Source organism: Chaetura pelagica, unplaced genomic scaffold (genome assembly GCF_000747805.2).
Source record: "Chaetura pelagica isolate M959 unplaced genomic scaffold, ChaPel_1.0 scaffold68, whole genome shotgun sequence".
NCBI classification, from domain to species: domain Eukaryota; kingdom Metazoa; phylum Chordata; class Aves; order Apodiformes; family Apodidae; genus Chaetura; species Chaetura pelagica.
Window position 1 is genome coordinate 2332094 of NW_009954407.1, and position 14375 is coordinate 2346468.

Here is a 14375-nt window from a genome sequence, read left to right on the forward strand (position 1 = left end):
GAATGAAACAATTTAACCTATGACTTTAGTCTCAATCTTTTCTTATTGCAATCCCAAAGCTAGGAAACGATGCTGCAAGACAGTAAAATTTTTGTATATTGATCTGCAAACCATACACTGCTTCAGATAATCAGGATGCATCTTCAGAAGCTTTTGGAGCCAGTTTCATCATGTCAGTGCTGTACACTAAGCCTGGAACCAAGAAATTAATCAGTAACAATGTGTCCACAGCAACAGAAGGAAAGCTATTTTCCCCTTTGCTGGCACACTGAAGTTTTAAGTGGTGAGGTGGGAAATCTGATACAAGTAGTACTGGAAGAACATACCATGGTGTACTGAGAGCTGCAAGGTACTTTTTCCAGGCACTGTCTCCTAGAGCAAGGTAGGGAAGTCCCCTACATTCTTGAAGCAGAACTCACTCAGAGAATGGAACATACAGCTCTAGTAAGATGGTTGGGCTGGAATAGGTGACAGCTCAGTTTCAGGTTCCCTAGCTTTAGGCTCCATTTCAGATGGCCAGTTCTTGTACCTTTCTGCCTCTGGACACTACATAATTGTTTTAAAATTAAAAAAGGCATCTGTGTAATTTCTACAGCACACAGAGGTGGGAAGATAGACAGCTACAAAAGTTATCTTCTTATGACTGGAAAAACACAAAGGATGTGATTATAAAAGGAATTAGCAAAAAAATTAACAATGGGGATGGCTGGACTCTATGTGATGACATTGCCAGTTATCCTGCCTTGTCCTCCTACATTCTCACTGCATCACACATTTACAAGCAAGCTGGTTTAGCTGAAGACATGCACACTTTGACATAAAGTAGAAAAACAAATGAGCTATCCACACAACTAGAAACTCCTCAGACCGTTTTCAACTTTTCCTTCAAAGTGGGGGTAAAATCTCCAGTCAAGAAATTCAGTACATCCATGTGAAGTCTACTACATTTTTATAACAAAAGGGCTATTCTCTGCCACATAAAAAAACACAAACCAATTCTGTGCAAGCCCATGATCAGGGTAAGCTAATGGCAATGACAGGAAGCTTAATATACTTTTGATAGAATGTTGCTGAGATAATGCTAGTGGCTTTCAGTGCAGACTTTGCTTCTGCTTTACACAAGGACTGTTCAGGTGACATTTCAAGACACTACAGTACACTGTCAGAAAGTACATTGTTAAAAAAATCATCTAATGTTGCTACTCTCCCCTAGTATTTTATACCTATAACCAGAAACAGTGATCAACAGTTGTAAGACTGCTGGCACCACTGCACAGTCAATACTAGCTGGGAAAAGTATAATCATCTATTTGGCCTCAAGACTCCTTCCCCCTACCAAAATACCTGATCAACAAGCTTCAACACTTACATTCAAAAGCTGTTCTTCCAAACTCATAGAACTCGCATATTTACCATACTTTTGACTTCTTCCTAACTTGGATAAGAGTAGGGAAGAGACATACATAGCCCAAATGAACATGGTATTCTGATGTTTGATGATTATTTGAATAAAGCAAATCTTTCTGTCCTGAGTTCATAGTGCTAGAATAAAAAACTCTCTGAAAGGCATGAAGTAACATCAAAAGGTATTTTTTGCTCTTAAGTGGATCAAAAGTATTAATTCAATCAGTATTAATTTCCCCCGTTTTCTTGTCCCAGCCATAAAATGCACTATAATGCATCAAGTTTTCCCAGGCTATTTACCTTTACTGAAAATTGTCTTTTAGCACTTGGCATAGCTAACTATCACACAATGATCATGTTAAGATCTTTAAAATTATTATATATCAGTGCAGACGTGCTGTCTTATTGGAAACAAAACACCTCAATTTCGGCAAGATGTTTAAATTGTTCTATTCTGACTATGCAACCTGAAGAGAGACCTACCTTGTGAACTGGGCAAAACTGTGATGAAAATCTCCCCCTTCCTTTATTATCTTCTCAAAAGTACAAGATAGACCAAAACTTTCATACCTAAATAATTTTTGATACTTCTCAAGACAGTTCTGAATGTAAGTCTAAGTGGAAATGCATAGGCAGCTTAATACCAGACCTGAGCACTTATTATATTTTAATATAAATGCATTCAGGTACATCACAGTATGCTTCAATCTCAACTTTCAAACTTTAAAATCTGACTAAAGTTCTTATAACGTTCACCCTAAAAAAAAGAGAAAAAAGTATTGAAAACTTTCTGAAGACATTTCTTTAAACATACACAAAATTCATAAATATTTTAAAGTAGAAACACTAAAATTTGGTCATTGACCAGGACTAAATTGTGCTGGAATTTTTAAGACTGAAAACAAATAAAACCAAGCCATCCCATAGCAAACAAGAGACTAAGAGCTTATGTCAAAATAAAGGAGGTTTCAGTCAGTCACCTATTTGTCCCTTCTAACAAAGAGCTATTGGTATGAAACATCAACTCAAAACACTCTCTGTACTGGCAAAGCCATTAGGATTCTTTTACTCTATGTAAACAAGAACTTGGAGGATGTCATCACTAAACCCCTTATTTACTAAACAACCTATGCCATGTAATCCTAGCAGCAGTAATCTAGCTATCAGGTTTTCCTTCTGCCTATAACAAAAACACAGCTTTACATTAATAAAACCAGTGTGCCTTTAAGAAAGCACTGCAGGTTAAAAGGGGGTTGTTTTGTTGTTTGTTTGTTTTTTTAAAAAAAGAGACTGCTGAAGTATTTCCAGGCACCACAAAAGCATAAAGTATGTATTTTACATTTTGGAGTAAAAGAGAGGTGAATTAAACAAGATAAGCCAAAGAAATTTCTAAAGGTAGCATTCACTTAAATGAAGCACTCAAGCTATAGCAGCTTTACAAATACTATACAGAGCAGTCTTAAAATGTCTTCTTGTTTCACCTAGCCATTACTTCACTTCTTGTTACTTACTTTCAAAACCCTTCACCTAGCACTTACACTTTGACACACTACATTCTCAAACAAAACTGGATTTTACAGCCATCAGTATTCTGGTCCCAATTTTGGTTCAGCAAAAACATCTCCTCAGTACTGTATCTTACTGCAGAAAGACCATGTACTCACACACTCCTAAACCTATTTTTTTTCTTAGACTGTATTCCAAAAATCAGTTTCTTTTCTTGTAGTCCTTCCCTGTTCCATGCACACTTAAAGAATTAGATTAAAAAATGCAACACCTCAGTGATATGAATTAAAATAGCTGGCTGCTCTGCCAGCATGACAGAGAAAGGATAAATACCCAACTCTACCTTGCATCAAAGTTCAGTATTTTCTTTTGCATTCACACACATGCCAGTTGCTGGTGGACAAAAGAAAAGCTTTCTAAAATAATTTTGGTTCTTAGATGTTGAGACAGTCAAATAATGCAGAGCTTAGTTCTTAACACCTGCAGTAGGCTGATCACACTGGGAGCAGTCTCACAATAATCTCAATTCACTGATGGTTCTGGTACCCTGCTACAGAACATCCTGCTTGCTATAACGCAACGGGTGAAGTGGGACTGCAGTGTCACAGAGAGGGTCTCTTTTTGAGCCCTGATCTTCAAAGAAGCCAATTTGAAGGGTTTCATCCCCCTGTTTCAGAACACAGTGAAAGAAGCCCACAAGAGGCAGCAGCTGCTGCCAAGCAGTTCTGATGATGGAATGGTATACATACACATCAAATACTGCAAAGGAAAAAAGATTTTTGGAAAATCCAGACATTGTCGTCTAAATTCTACTTTTGTAGGTACAAATATGACATTTCTGATTTTCACAATTTTAAGTTTTAATTTGAGAAAGACTACTATTGCAAAAGTGAAGAACACACAACTGGTCACTGTATCTGATGTATGCTTGCATAAACTGTATGTTAGCGCAAGGTCTTAGCAAAAAGAGAGAGCAAATAAATATTTGTATGTAAAGAATAACTATGCATAACATATACTAAGTTTATAAATAAAGCTTTGCCCTTAAAATTCCTATCTCTTGTGTCAGAATCCAAACTTTTCCAAGGATAAACCTGCAGCTTTGCACTTTGGCCTATATTTTTAAACACCCAGTACAACGCTTAACAATGCAGACTTTCCCCACTTTTTAAAGCAGGATGTTTAGCCTAACACCCAGCTATCTGATGGCAACAATATGTAATTATTTCAGACTGCAGCTTTCTCTTCTCTTATGAAGAATTTTTAGCTTTTCAGGTAAAAATACATGAATGGCATTTAAATCTGGTACCAGATACCAGTGGTACTTCAGCACAACTGTTTCCTTCTTGTCTATCAGTACTGTGTTCCTAGTGACAGTCAGGGCCCAGACTAATTAAATTCTACTAGTAAGAACTAGCAGGCCTCCAATTCTGTTCTTTATAGAGTGCTACACAGACCACAGATCTCAGGTAATGTGGTGAAAGAGCTGTGGTATAAAACAATAAATTCCAGTTGAAATAGAAGTAGGTTCAGTTTGACCCAAACAATATCTTTATTCCAGCAAAGGCAGGACAATTTATCCTGCATTAGCTCAGAATTTCTTTTTGGTGCAAAATGAAATATTGCATGAGACTTTGGAACTAGAGACTTCTCACAATGCAGTGCTTTAGACTGCTGAGACACAAAGCGGTAAATCAAAAATCAAGATGTTACTTATCTCCTTTTAATCTCGTTTATTCCAGATTGCATCGGAGTATTTCATACACAGACAAGTTTTCTTTTTCATAGGAGGCCGTTTATGAAAGGAATACAGCTAGATACCCACAAAAAGCTCAAAAGGATAGGAATTTAAATAAAGAATTAACTATCCCTATATGGAAGAGGCAACATGATTTGGGAAAGGCAGAGGACATACTTCTTGCCCTTATACTGCAGTTAACTGAGGTATTAAGTTTAATTTTCATCTTATATTTATATCTTTCTCAGCTGAGGATCATACTTAAATTTGATACAATTGATACAATCGATCACAGTCTTACTCAGATAAATTGCTGTACTATGAGAAATAAATATCCAGACACTAATCTTCCCTTATACAGACAATAATTAAGTTATAAAAACCTAATGAAGTACATGTGATTTAAAAAAGCAATAGCTATGTCTATAAACATGTCTCTGCATATTAATATTAATTTTTACATTGTATTCCCAGACATGATTTATTTTGGTACCTGCAAGCAAGGTTAGGGTCAGCATTCCTTGATAGAAGCAGTTCTACAGTCTTCAAGACGTTTTCCTCTGAAGCATGGGCAGTACATGCTGCCATCAGCACAGTGTACTTATCTGTTTTGAAACTTGCAGTTAGAGAATTACATATGTAAATACCATGCTAATCTAGAAGTTCATTTAAAGGTCATTACATTTGCTAGAGTTGTGAATCAGGTTCTGATGCTCTAAGATATTTAGAAAAGGGCAAGAAACTTGTGTTCCTTCCAGTGAAAGTCACTAAAATTATCAGGTAAGATAGATGCAACTGAGAAGATAAGATACTCAAGAGAGATGAGAGGGAATGGCAGTAGTAAACATCTCTCCTATTGGAGTTTAGGGTACTTCTTAGGTACCTAAAAATCACAGCAAGACCTTAACTATACAGGCTTGTTTCTCAAACCTTCTAGATTCACTCCCTAATTCTCCTCACCTCTCACCAAAATACAGTCAAAGGAAGAAAGAGCTTACAGAAAGTTAACTGCAATGGATAAAAAAATGCATGAAATGTGTTAAAAAAAATACTGACATAAATTTTAGGGAGAACAGAGCTCCATATGAAGGACAGTTGTAGAAACAAAACTTTATCACAGGGCTTAAGGAGCAGGAAGTAAATTTAAGAAAATTAGACTATTATGCTGCAGCAGTGGCAGGAGGATTAAAAGTATGTTTTTAGATATGGATACAAGGAACATCTACACAACCCATAAAGATTCACAAGAAGGAACCAGTGTATTTGTTCCAGCTCTGACAACAGCTGGGAGTTACATGCCATTTCTCCTCATAAATCAGAATTGTACAGCATTGCTGTTTGCCCCTGGAACAGGGGAGATTATCTTTTCCATAACTCTCCTAGAAAGAGGTGGGAAGCATCGCACTTCAAGGACCTCAGTGAGTTAGTTGGCCCTTGGATCAATCAGAATTGCCATTTGAGTTAACTGCCCATTTTATTTCTTGCACAAACTTGTTCACAAGTTCAAACATGCCTTTAACAATTTGTTTTAACAAGTATAATTTTAGTGGTACCTACTTCAGACCATACCATGAAGTGCTACAACATATTTTATAACTTGCAGAAATGCTAAGACCAAGTATATATTAATACCTTTATTCTTCAACGGTTTTATTCTATTTATAAACACAAGTTTGTTCCACCCTTCGCTTCCATCTGCTCTTTATTTATCACTATTTTGTGTCCCCCACCCCTCCAACCAAAGATGTTATTTTTACAGCTAAATTAATCTTTTATTTAATATACCATCTCTTAAGTTTCAGCTATGTCCAATAGAAGTTGTAACAAAAATAAATCAGTATGATAAATTAAAAATTAAATTTCAGAGTCACTTGAAACCCCTGAACAGTAAGGAACAATTAGTGTATTAAGTAATTTACTGAAATGCTGACAGATTTTTACTCAAAATGTTTAACCTGGTTAATGGCCTCAAGTTGTGCTGGGGAGGTTTACATTGAGTATTACTAAAGATATTTTCACCAAAAGGGTTGTCAGACACTGGAACAGTCTGCCCAGGGAAGTGGTGGAGTCAAAATCACTGGAAGTATTTAAAAGATGTGTCGACGCGGTGCTTAGGGATGTGGTTTAGAGGTGCACTTGTCAGTGCTAAGTTAATAGTTGCACTTGATGACCTTAAAGGTCTAGAGACCTTTTTAGGTCTAGCAGCTGAGGGAACTGGGATTGTTTAGTTTGAAGAAGAGGAAGAGGTCTGCTGAAGGCAGACTTCATTGCCCTCTACAAGGTACCTGAAATGAGGTTGTAGGGAGGTGGGTGTTGGCCTTTTCTCCCAAGTAAATAATGACAGGATGAGAGGAAAAGGCCGGACGTTGCAGCAGGGGAGGTTCAGATTGGGTATTAGGAAGAATTTCTATACTGGAAGAGTGGTCAGGCACTGAAGCAGGCTGCCCAAGGAGGTGGCTGAGTAACTAACTATCCTTGGAGGTATTCAAGAAACATGTAGATGTGGAACTTCAGGGCATGCTCTAGTGGCTAAGGTTGTGGGGGGTTTTGTGGGTGTTTTCTTGATGGGGTGTGTGTGGTTCTTTGTGTTTGTTTGGGGGTTTTTTTGTACTAATGATTGGATGTGGTGATCTCAGATATATTTTCCAAACATTACGATTCTGTGACTATGCTTTTACCAACCAAAAAAATTCTATCATTCTACAACTGTTCCTGGCTAGACAGGACTCTGCTGCATATATGCCCTAGCTACTGTTTCCCTGCACAGACTAACAGGGAAACAAGTAGAGAAACCTGATCCTAGCAAGGTGCCACCTAGGGCAAATAGCTGGTCACAGATTAAAAAATGCCATGCCTGTTGGTTAACTGGTCAGCTGAAACTGCTGCCTATAGCAGTTTCTGCCCCATTTATCTTACGGCTCTACAGACATAATCAAGGAAGAGGTATTAGTTGTAGGCAGCCACATGGAAGTTCTCTGAAGTTGGCTACAAGGACAGTAATTCAAAGGCATGATTGCCTTGTGGTGTAGGTAGACTACTCTAACTTCATATTCTGACCAGCTGCTAATAAGTTAGGGAAATTTTCAGAGCCAGACTTGTACCATCTGTGTTTCAGTCTGTTACTATTACAAATACCAGCCAGTTAGCAGAAAACATGATCACTGCTTTTATGTACTTGGCAATATTGTGTCACATCAGTTTCTTCTGTATTGCAGTGCTTTTCCTTGAGCTTGGATAACCTTGTAACACAATGAAAGAGAAAGACAACCACACTTTAAGAGGAAAAAGTTATTATTAAGCCATAAAAATTGAGAGAGGAACTGACAGCACTTAGAAGCTCAGTTGAACTCATGCAGACAAAGGTGATCTAGTAACACGCTGAAGAACAGTTCTCACTTAATAGAAAAAGGAAAAAAAATATCTAGTTTGGGAGAAGTCTACATTCGTTTTCCATCAACTGTGAAGCGATTTATGTTGTTTGGAATTCTAGCTGGTTTCTGCACATACATACTCCATAACAGGATCAAAGGAAGTTTTAACTCTACAACTTTATCCCAGAATTCTTTAAAAAGTGTTTTAAATCACTATTTTTTAAAAAGTATTTGTGGTCATGGTGGGGGCATTAAGACAGAATGAGACAGAAAGAACAAGAAAATGCATCAACTGATTCCTGATCAGTTCCAATAACACAATTTAACTTTAAAACTACTACTTTTACTTCAATACTGTGAGAACCAGACTAGTCTCCAGTTCCAACATGAACTTTGATTTTCTCCCTATATATGTAAAAAGAGAAGAAGACAAGGACAGTGACTGGTTCTGAGCATGACTGGCCAAGTATTCTTCATTCACAACTTACCTACTTCAAAACAGGCATTAGCACCTCTGTCCAGAAGAAGACGCACTACTGCAAAATCAGCCATACTGGCAGCACACATCAGGGGAGTCCATCCAAACTGAAAGTTGGATTCTGTGCTTATACCTGTCAACATTTAAGGTACTAAAATCATAAAACTGCACCACAATCAACATGCATTTTTGTAAACCTTACTCTTAATATGTATCATTACAAACAAAACACTGTACTTAGTCAAAGGGAACAAAGTCTCTTAAAACTATTTTAATTTTTTTAATGTACATTTACGTAGAAAACCAGAAAACAACTTTTAGAACTGAAACTAAGGAACCCATGAAGTTACGTACCACAGAAAGATTAATCTATTTTTTTTAAAAAGTAATACAATAAGCTGCAAAAATAATTTCAGAGAAGCTCATAGAATGTCTATTTTCTTCACTTATGTGCAACAGCTTTCCTTGATCAAAATGAAAAAAACTGATCTTTGGCAAGCCAAGTGGACTGCTATGGAAGCAACTTGCTTGTCAAGCTTAATTATTAAGATCATACTGACTCGGCTTTTCCTGCTTCACAGCTCCTTTTATCCTTTGTCTTGCAAGACATTTAACTAGCAGATACTAGTTTTTGCATTCAGTACTGATAACGTATTATCTCAATAGAAAGAAGAAATTGAAGATTAGTCAAAATTCAGTCACAATCACCAATTTTTCCTCTTTCTCTTCATAATAGCCATATTTTCTTTTGTGGCTAGAAGTAAGCTTTCCAGACAGCCCTCCTAAATTCACCAAGTATCATCTGACAACTTGAAAAAAAATAAATCTATATATATTTTTGCAGTAAAAGGAATCATCTTTCCTTCAGTTCTTGCTCAAATATTACTTCCTCTGTAATAGCTTCCAGCAGCTGGTTCCAATATTCCACCAACAGTGATGGTGGGTAATCAAAACCACTTCTTTACAAGACGCAGCTCTGAAAAAACCCAAAAATGTCCTAGGAAGTTGAGCTACATGCGTACTTTTTAATGGAAAAAGTGCGTTTACTTTCCCTGCCTCAGTAGTTTGTCAAAGATGTTCTCAGTGTGCCAACTGAGCTGGCAACATTAAGAGCTGAGAAAGCACCAGGTCACTGCTCTGGGATTGATTCTTCAACTGTTTAAGACCACTGGAGTTGCAGAAGCAGTCAGTGAAGAGCTAACATTCAATGGAAGTGAGGTGTTGAAGTACCCTACCACCTGCAAGCTGCAGAATTTATGATAAAATCTTCATAGGAGAAGAATCTTTATAGGAGTTGTTGACTGAACCAGAAACGTTTCCCTGTTGGGTACTACTCAGATGCTCTCATTATGAGCTGGTCTTGAAGTTAACAGTGTTAGTTTAGCATTTAAATGGACCTTAAGAAGTCCTAAAAGGCAACAGTGAAGCACAGAAAGATTTTTTTTGGTGAAAAATCAGGCCAGCTACAAGAGGCAGAGGCAGGTGAAGATGTTGCAGCTTCATGTCCCTAAGTCCAACCAGTATTGATGCTGAGCATGTATCCCCAGCAGGCACACACATATACCACCAGCCACACTGATCCAACACAGACAGAGCGCTCATGTGAACACAGACAGCACCAAGAGTCTCATCCTGCTTCTCTGTGGGATTGATCTGTCTCCTCCAGCTGCTGGCATCACAGACACACAGGCATCTGACCTCCAGTCCCACTCCTGCAGCTGTCATATCCTTTCACTCACTCCAGTTTCTAGTCACTGGCAACTAGGCACAAAGGCCTAATGACAGCCCTGAGTCCCTCTGAGTCTGTAATTTGGGTTCCTGCACTTAAGCCCCTCTGCTCTTTTGTGCCTGTGGAAGATGGGCCTTCAATGGGCTTCTATGATGGGCTTGGGAGGAGCTGGGTCAGGGTATTATACGGGCTCCCCTACCTGCCATTTCCACTCTTTGTTGCTTTATGGGTATGAGCAGAGGAGGTTTTCACTCACATAACCCCACAAATAATTTCCAGAAGGCAAAGCAGATACAACATTCTTTCTTACAATCAGAGCTACAGATAAATATGCTCCTTTTAAAACCAAGAATGGGGGGGAAATATGTTCTGGCCCCAGATGAGCTCTAATAGCATAAACTATATAAAATGTGAATAATGGTGAAGCAAAAGAACAGCAAAGGAAGAATTATCTTCTTTCTCTGATAAACACAGTTTCTCTGGTATCTCTTTCTTGTCTTTCATTGACTGTGGCTAGTAATAGTTATTGTAGAAAGGCTGTTTTTAAGCAGAAAAATATAACCTCAAATTCAAAAATATTAACAAGGTAATGCCCAAAGAACTACAACCAACCTCTAACATACAGCTGTTTATGCTAAATAATTCCACGTGTGACACAAGAAACATTAAGTCTTGAAATACTTTAATTTAGTTTCAGAGTAAGTATTAGAATCCATTCACATTCAGACCCAATTAGTTTGAGGGTAAAGTTCTAAAATGCTTGATTCTAGAAAAATTATCTCTAATAGCAGAACTGATTTTTTTTTAAGCCTGTTGGCACTTGGTGGCGTGGTTCCACAATATGTTAAAGCTGAGTTAAATCAGAGCTGCTGACATCTGCACTGCTGGGCCAGCTATGGTTCTCATCTGACTGAAGATTCAACATTCTAAACCAGCTGAAGAATTATTCATGCACACTTCTGCTCCTTACATAGTTTACTACTACTTTAAATCCCTGAACTGGCTCCCAAAAGCTCAGAGGTGCTCCAGCACTCATGCAAAGCTAGTAGTGGAAGAGATTTCTGAGTAAAAACTGTAAAGAGGATTTGACTGTAGCTTTATCTTTGATCAGCCTGACCCATCATGAGGTCATAGCCTCTAATTCCACATAAATAAAACAAACGTATGAATTATACAGTGTTAAGTATTTTAATCCCCAAGCAGAACAAAATGCCAAGTAATCTTTGAATCTGCTACTTGCTTGCATTACTTTTTGCAATATACACTTCAGAAACTTGCCCTTAGTATGTTGCAATTTTATTGGAGGGATTAGAGAAGACACTGTGCTTGTGCATCTCCTAGGGGACCTCTGTAAAACTTCCTCAGCACCAAAGACTCTTAAAGCAAGGGCTAAACAAGCCACAAGACAACATGTTCTCACTCTATCTGAAAGAATGGCCTCACCTGTTGCTAGGAAATCCACTGCCAACACAAACCCTGAATTTGGTCCAGTACTAGTAGCGAGCCTCCTGCAAGCTCTACTGAACATACACTAAAGGCAAGTTTGGAGGCAAAGATTTAATCTGACTAAGCACCGACCCTCTGAAGGACAATGTTACCTCTCTTTAGGAACACCTCCCCATTAGAGAGGCATTGTATTCTACTGACTGGCAGGGATAGTACTGGATGAGTAAATTATTTTTTTCAAGGAAATAATAGATTCTCTTGCAATACTGCCTTGTGTGTTTCAAGGGATCGGACCCTAGACTACAACAACCTTCAACCTGACCTTATGCTTTTACAGCCTCTAAAAACATAGAACTGCTCATTATGTAGCAGGCATCAACAAGCTCTTGGATACTATATTCTGCTTGCTTGCTGAAGCAGAACTTCCTGACTATTATCACTAGGCAGGTCATCTCAGCTATTCAGTTTCTGATTGCCCAGGATGCTTCAATAAGCAACACAACCCTCCTAACACTGCATAACAAAGACACATTGCAGAGAATTACTGAGTAACAGAACAGGGAGAAAGGCTTTTCGTGACAAAACTTTTTGGTGAGAAATGCCACACAAACCCTATTAGACCTTTCAGAATCACAAAATCTTTGTCCAGCTGATGTTGCCAGGGCAGCAGTATTAAAGACGACACATACCAGAAACTTAACAGTTTTGTGAGTGGGTGGGTGGGGAGAGGAATTTCCAAACTGGGGGAACTTAAAACCAAAAAAGCCAGACTCCTCTCTCCACCCTGCCAAGAACTTCAACATCAAAGTAAGACCACAGACTGAATTCTCACTGTCAACATACACGATCTAAAATTCAGTGTTTGTAATTGACATTTGCTGGCTAAAGATGCATCTAAAACCAAAGAAACTTCTTATTTCATAGTTCATACATTAAGAAATAACTTGCTGGAGTACAGCATGCTGCAACACTGAACAAGTAATTTAATCTTAGAGTAAGAGTTTGTATCCTGTATTAGCAATATTCACATATTCCTACATGCCCCTGACACACTATTTTAAAATTATAAACTTTGAAGCTTTAAAAGTCCTGCCAATTTCAATTAAAAACGATCAGCTTAATAACTGACTTTCCTCACCTGAGTTTAAGAGTTCTTCAATTAATGACACATCATGACGAAACAGAGCTGCTTTCAATGCATTACTCTTGTCCTCCTGCAACATTTGATCCAGCTGCTAGATAACCGAAGAAAGGTTAGGTCAATAGCTAGTAACTGTTACAAGGTAAAAACTACAGCTTTATATCAGTATAAAAGCACTAATGATCTCTGTAAGGACAAAGGGGTGGACACAAGGATAAGACTTTCCTTCTATCTCTGTAGACCTGCTTAGGCTCTACTGTAAACCACAAGTTTTAAAATTAATTTTTTCAGTTAATTAAACTTTTTATTTACATTTTCACAGATAGAGTATTTACATTTTCAGATAATGGAACCTTTCTCAGCAGATCTATCCTTCTGTGCTCAGTTTTTTTTAATGGCATTCAATTTTACTTGATTCCTTTTCATTTTTTGGTGCTAGAATAAGGTCACAACACATTTCTTCACCTTTTTTGTACATTGCACATTACAAAGCATAGCATTAAAAAATGTAACTAATATGATCAGACAAAAAAGTTACAGTTTGGGGCAATGTAATTCAATTACTAGCTATCTGGCTTACTCCAGCATGAATCCACTGCTGGAAAAGGTTACCATTTCTCTCTTCCCCCTATTCCTGTAGCACCAGAGGTATCTGTGTTGCTGCGTCATAAACTATTTGGCTGAAAGATGCCCTGACCAAAAGCTTGTTTTTGCACCAGACAATCACCCGACTCAAGGTCCTACCAGAAGCATCACAGATTTGGTCTCTATTAAAGCTGCATATGCAGCTGAAGATTGCTGCTGGCATTATCCAGATTGTATAAAACACATACGCCAGTAAGCTGAGGACTACTCACTAGTCCTCTGCAGACGGAATTGGGTATGGAAAGAGAAGTCAAATGTCATTACACATTTTGAAGTAATGTGAACTCAGAATTAGACCATTTTCTCCAGCACACTGCAGGATATCCTTCCAACATTTTTTCTAAATATTTTAATAGGTGCTTATTGTCTAGAAAACCAAAGGTAAGAAACAGCTAATGTAATAATTTAGCCCTATTTTTTGTTCTGCTCAGCAAACAATTTCCAAATAACACATCACTTTGTATGGGAACCTTGAAGATCAAGGCTCCTGAAAATCGAACCAGAACCTTTATGAAGAGCACTGCAAGTTTTCAGCCACTTCCACCTTCCCGTTCCAGCCATCAGGCAACCTAAGAGCTAAATCCCCTTGCAGAATCTCCTCATGCCATCAGATGCCTCACACCTACCAGAGGCAATAAAATCAATTCACTCTATGTTAGCAAGAAACTATTTCAGAGAATTAAAGCCGATTTACAGGCCTCTCGTCACTTTCAACCTAATTCTGATGTTGAAACTGGGACTGGGGTCTGTTATTAGGGGAAAGTGTTTTAAGTAAGTATTAAGGTTTATGTAAGAAGAAAAAACACCCAAAATGTAGATTTTTATTCACCCCTGGATAGAGGGGACACTGCTATGACGCAGCCACAGCAGCAGTGCCCGCCGCAGCCCTCCCGAGGCCGCCCCCGCGGCCAGACCCC

The 14375-nt window shown here is 38.1% G+C and overlaps 1 protein-coding gene across 1 annotated transcript in view; it reads right to left on the reverse strand.

Annotated features, from left to right (window-relative positions):
- The window catches only part of ASZ1 (ankyrin repeat, SAM and basic leucine zipper domain containing 1), a 39239-nt gene that overhangs the window by 23454 nt on the left and 1410 nt on the right, over window positions 1–14375 (reverse strand). Inside the window, exons 2-4 of the mRNA XM_010004325.1 lie at window positions 12811–12907; window positions 8508–8630; window positions 5142–5253 (exon numbers count right to left, since the gene is read on the reverse strand). Of these exons, the coding sequence (XP_010002627.1) occupies window positions 5142–5253; window positions 8508–8630; window positions 12811–12907 (332 nt within the window). The remainder of the gene's footprint in view (window positions 1–5141; window positions 5254–8507; window positions 8631–12810; window positions 12908–14375) is intronic.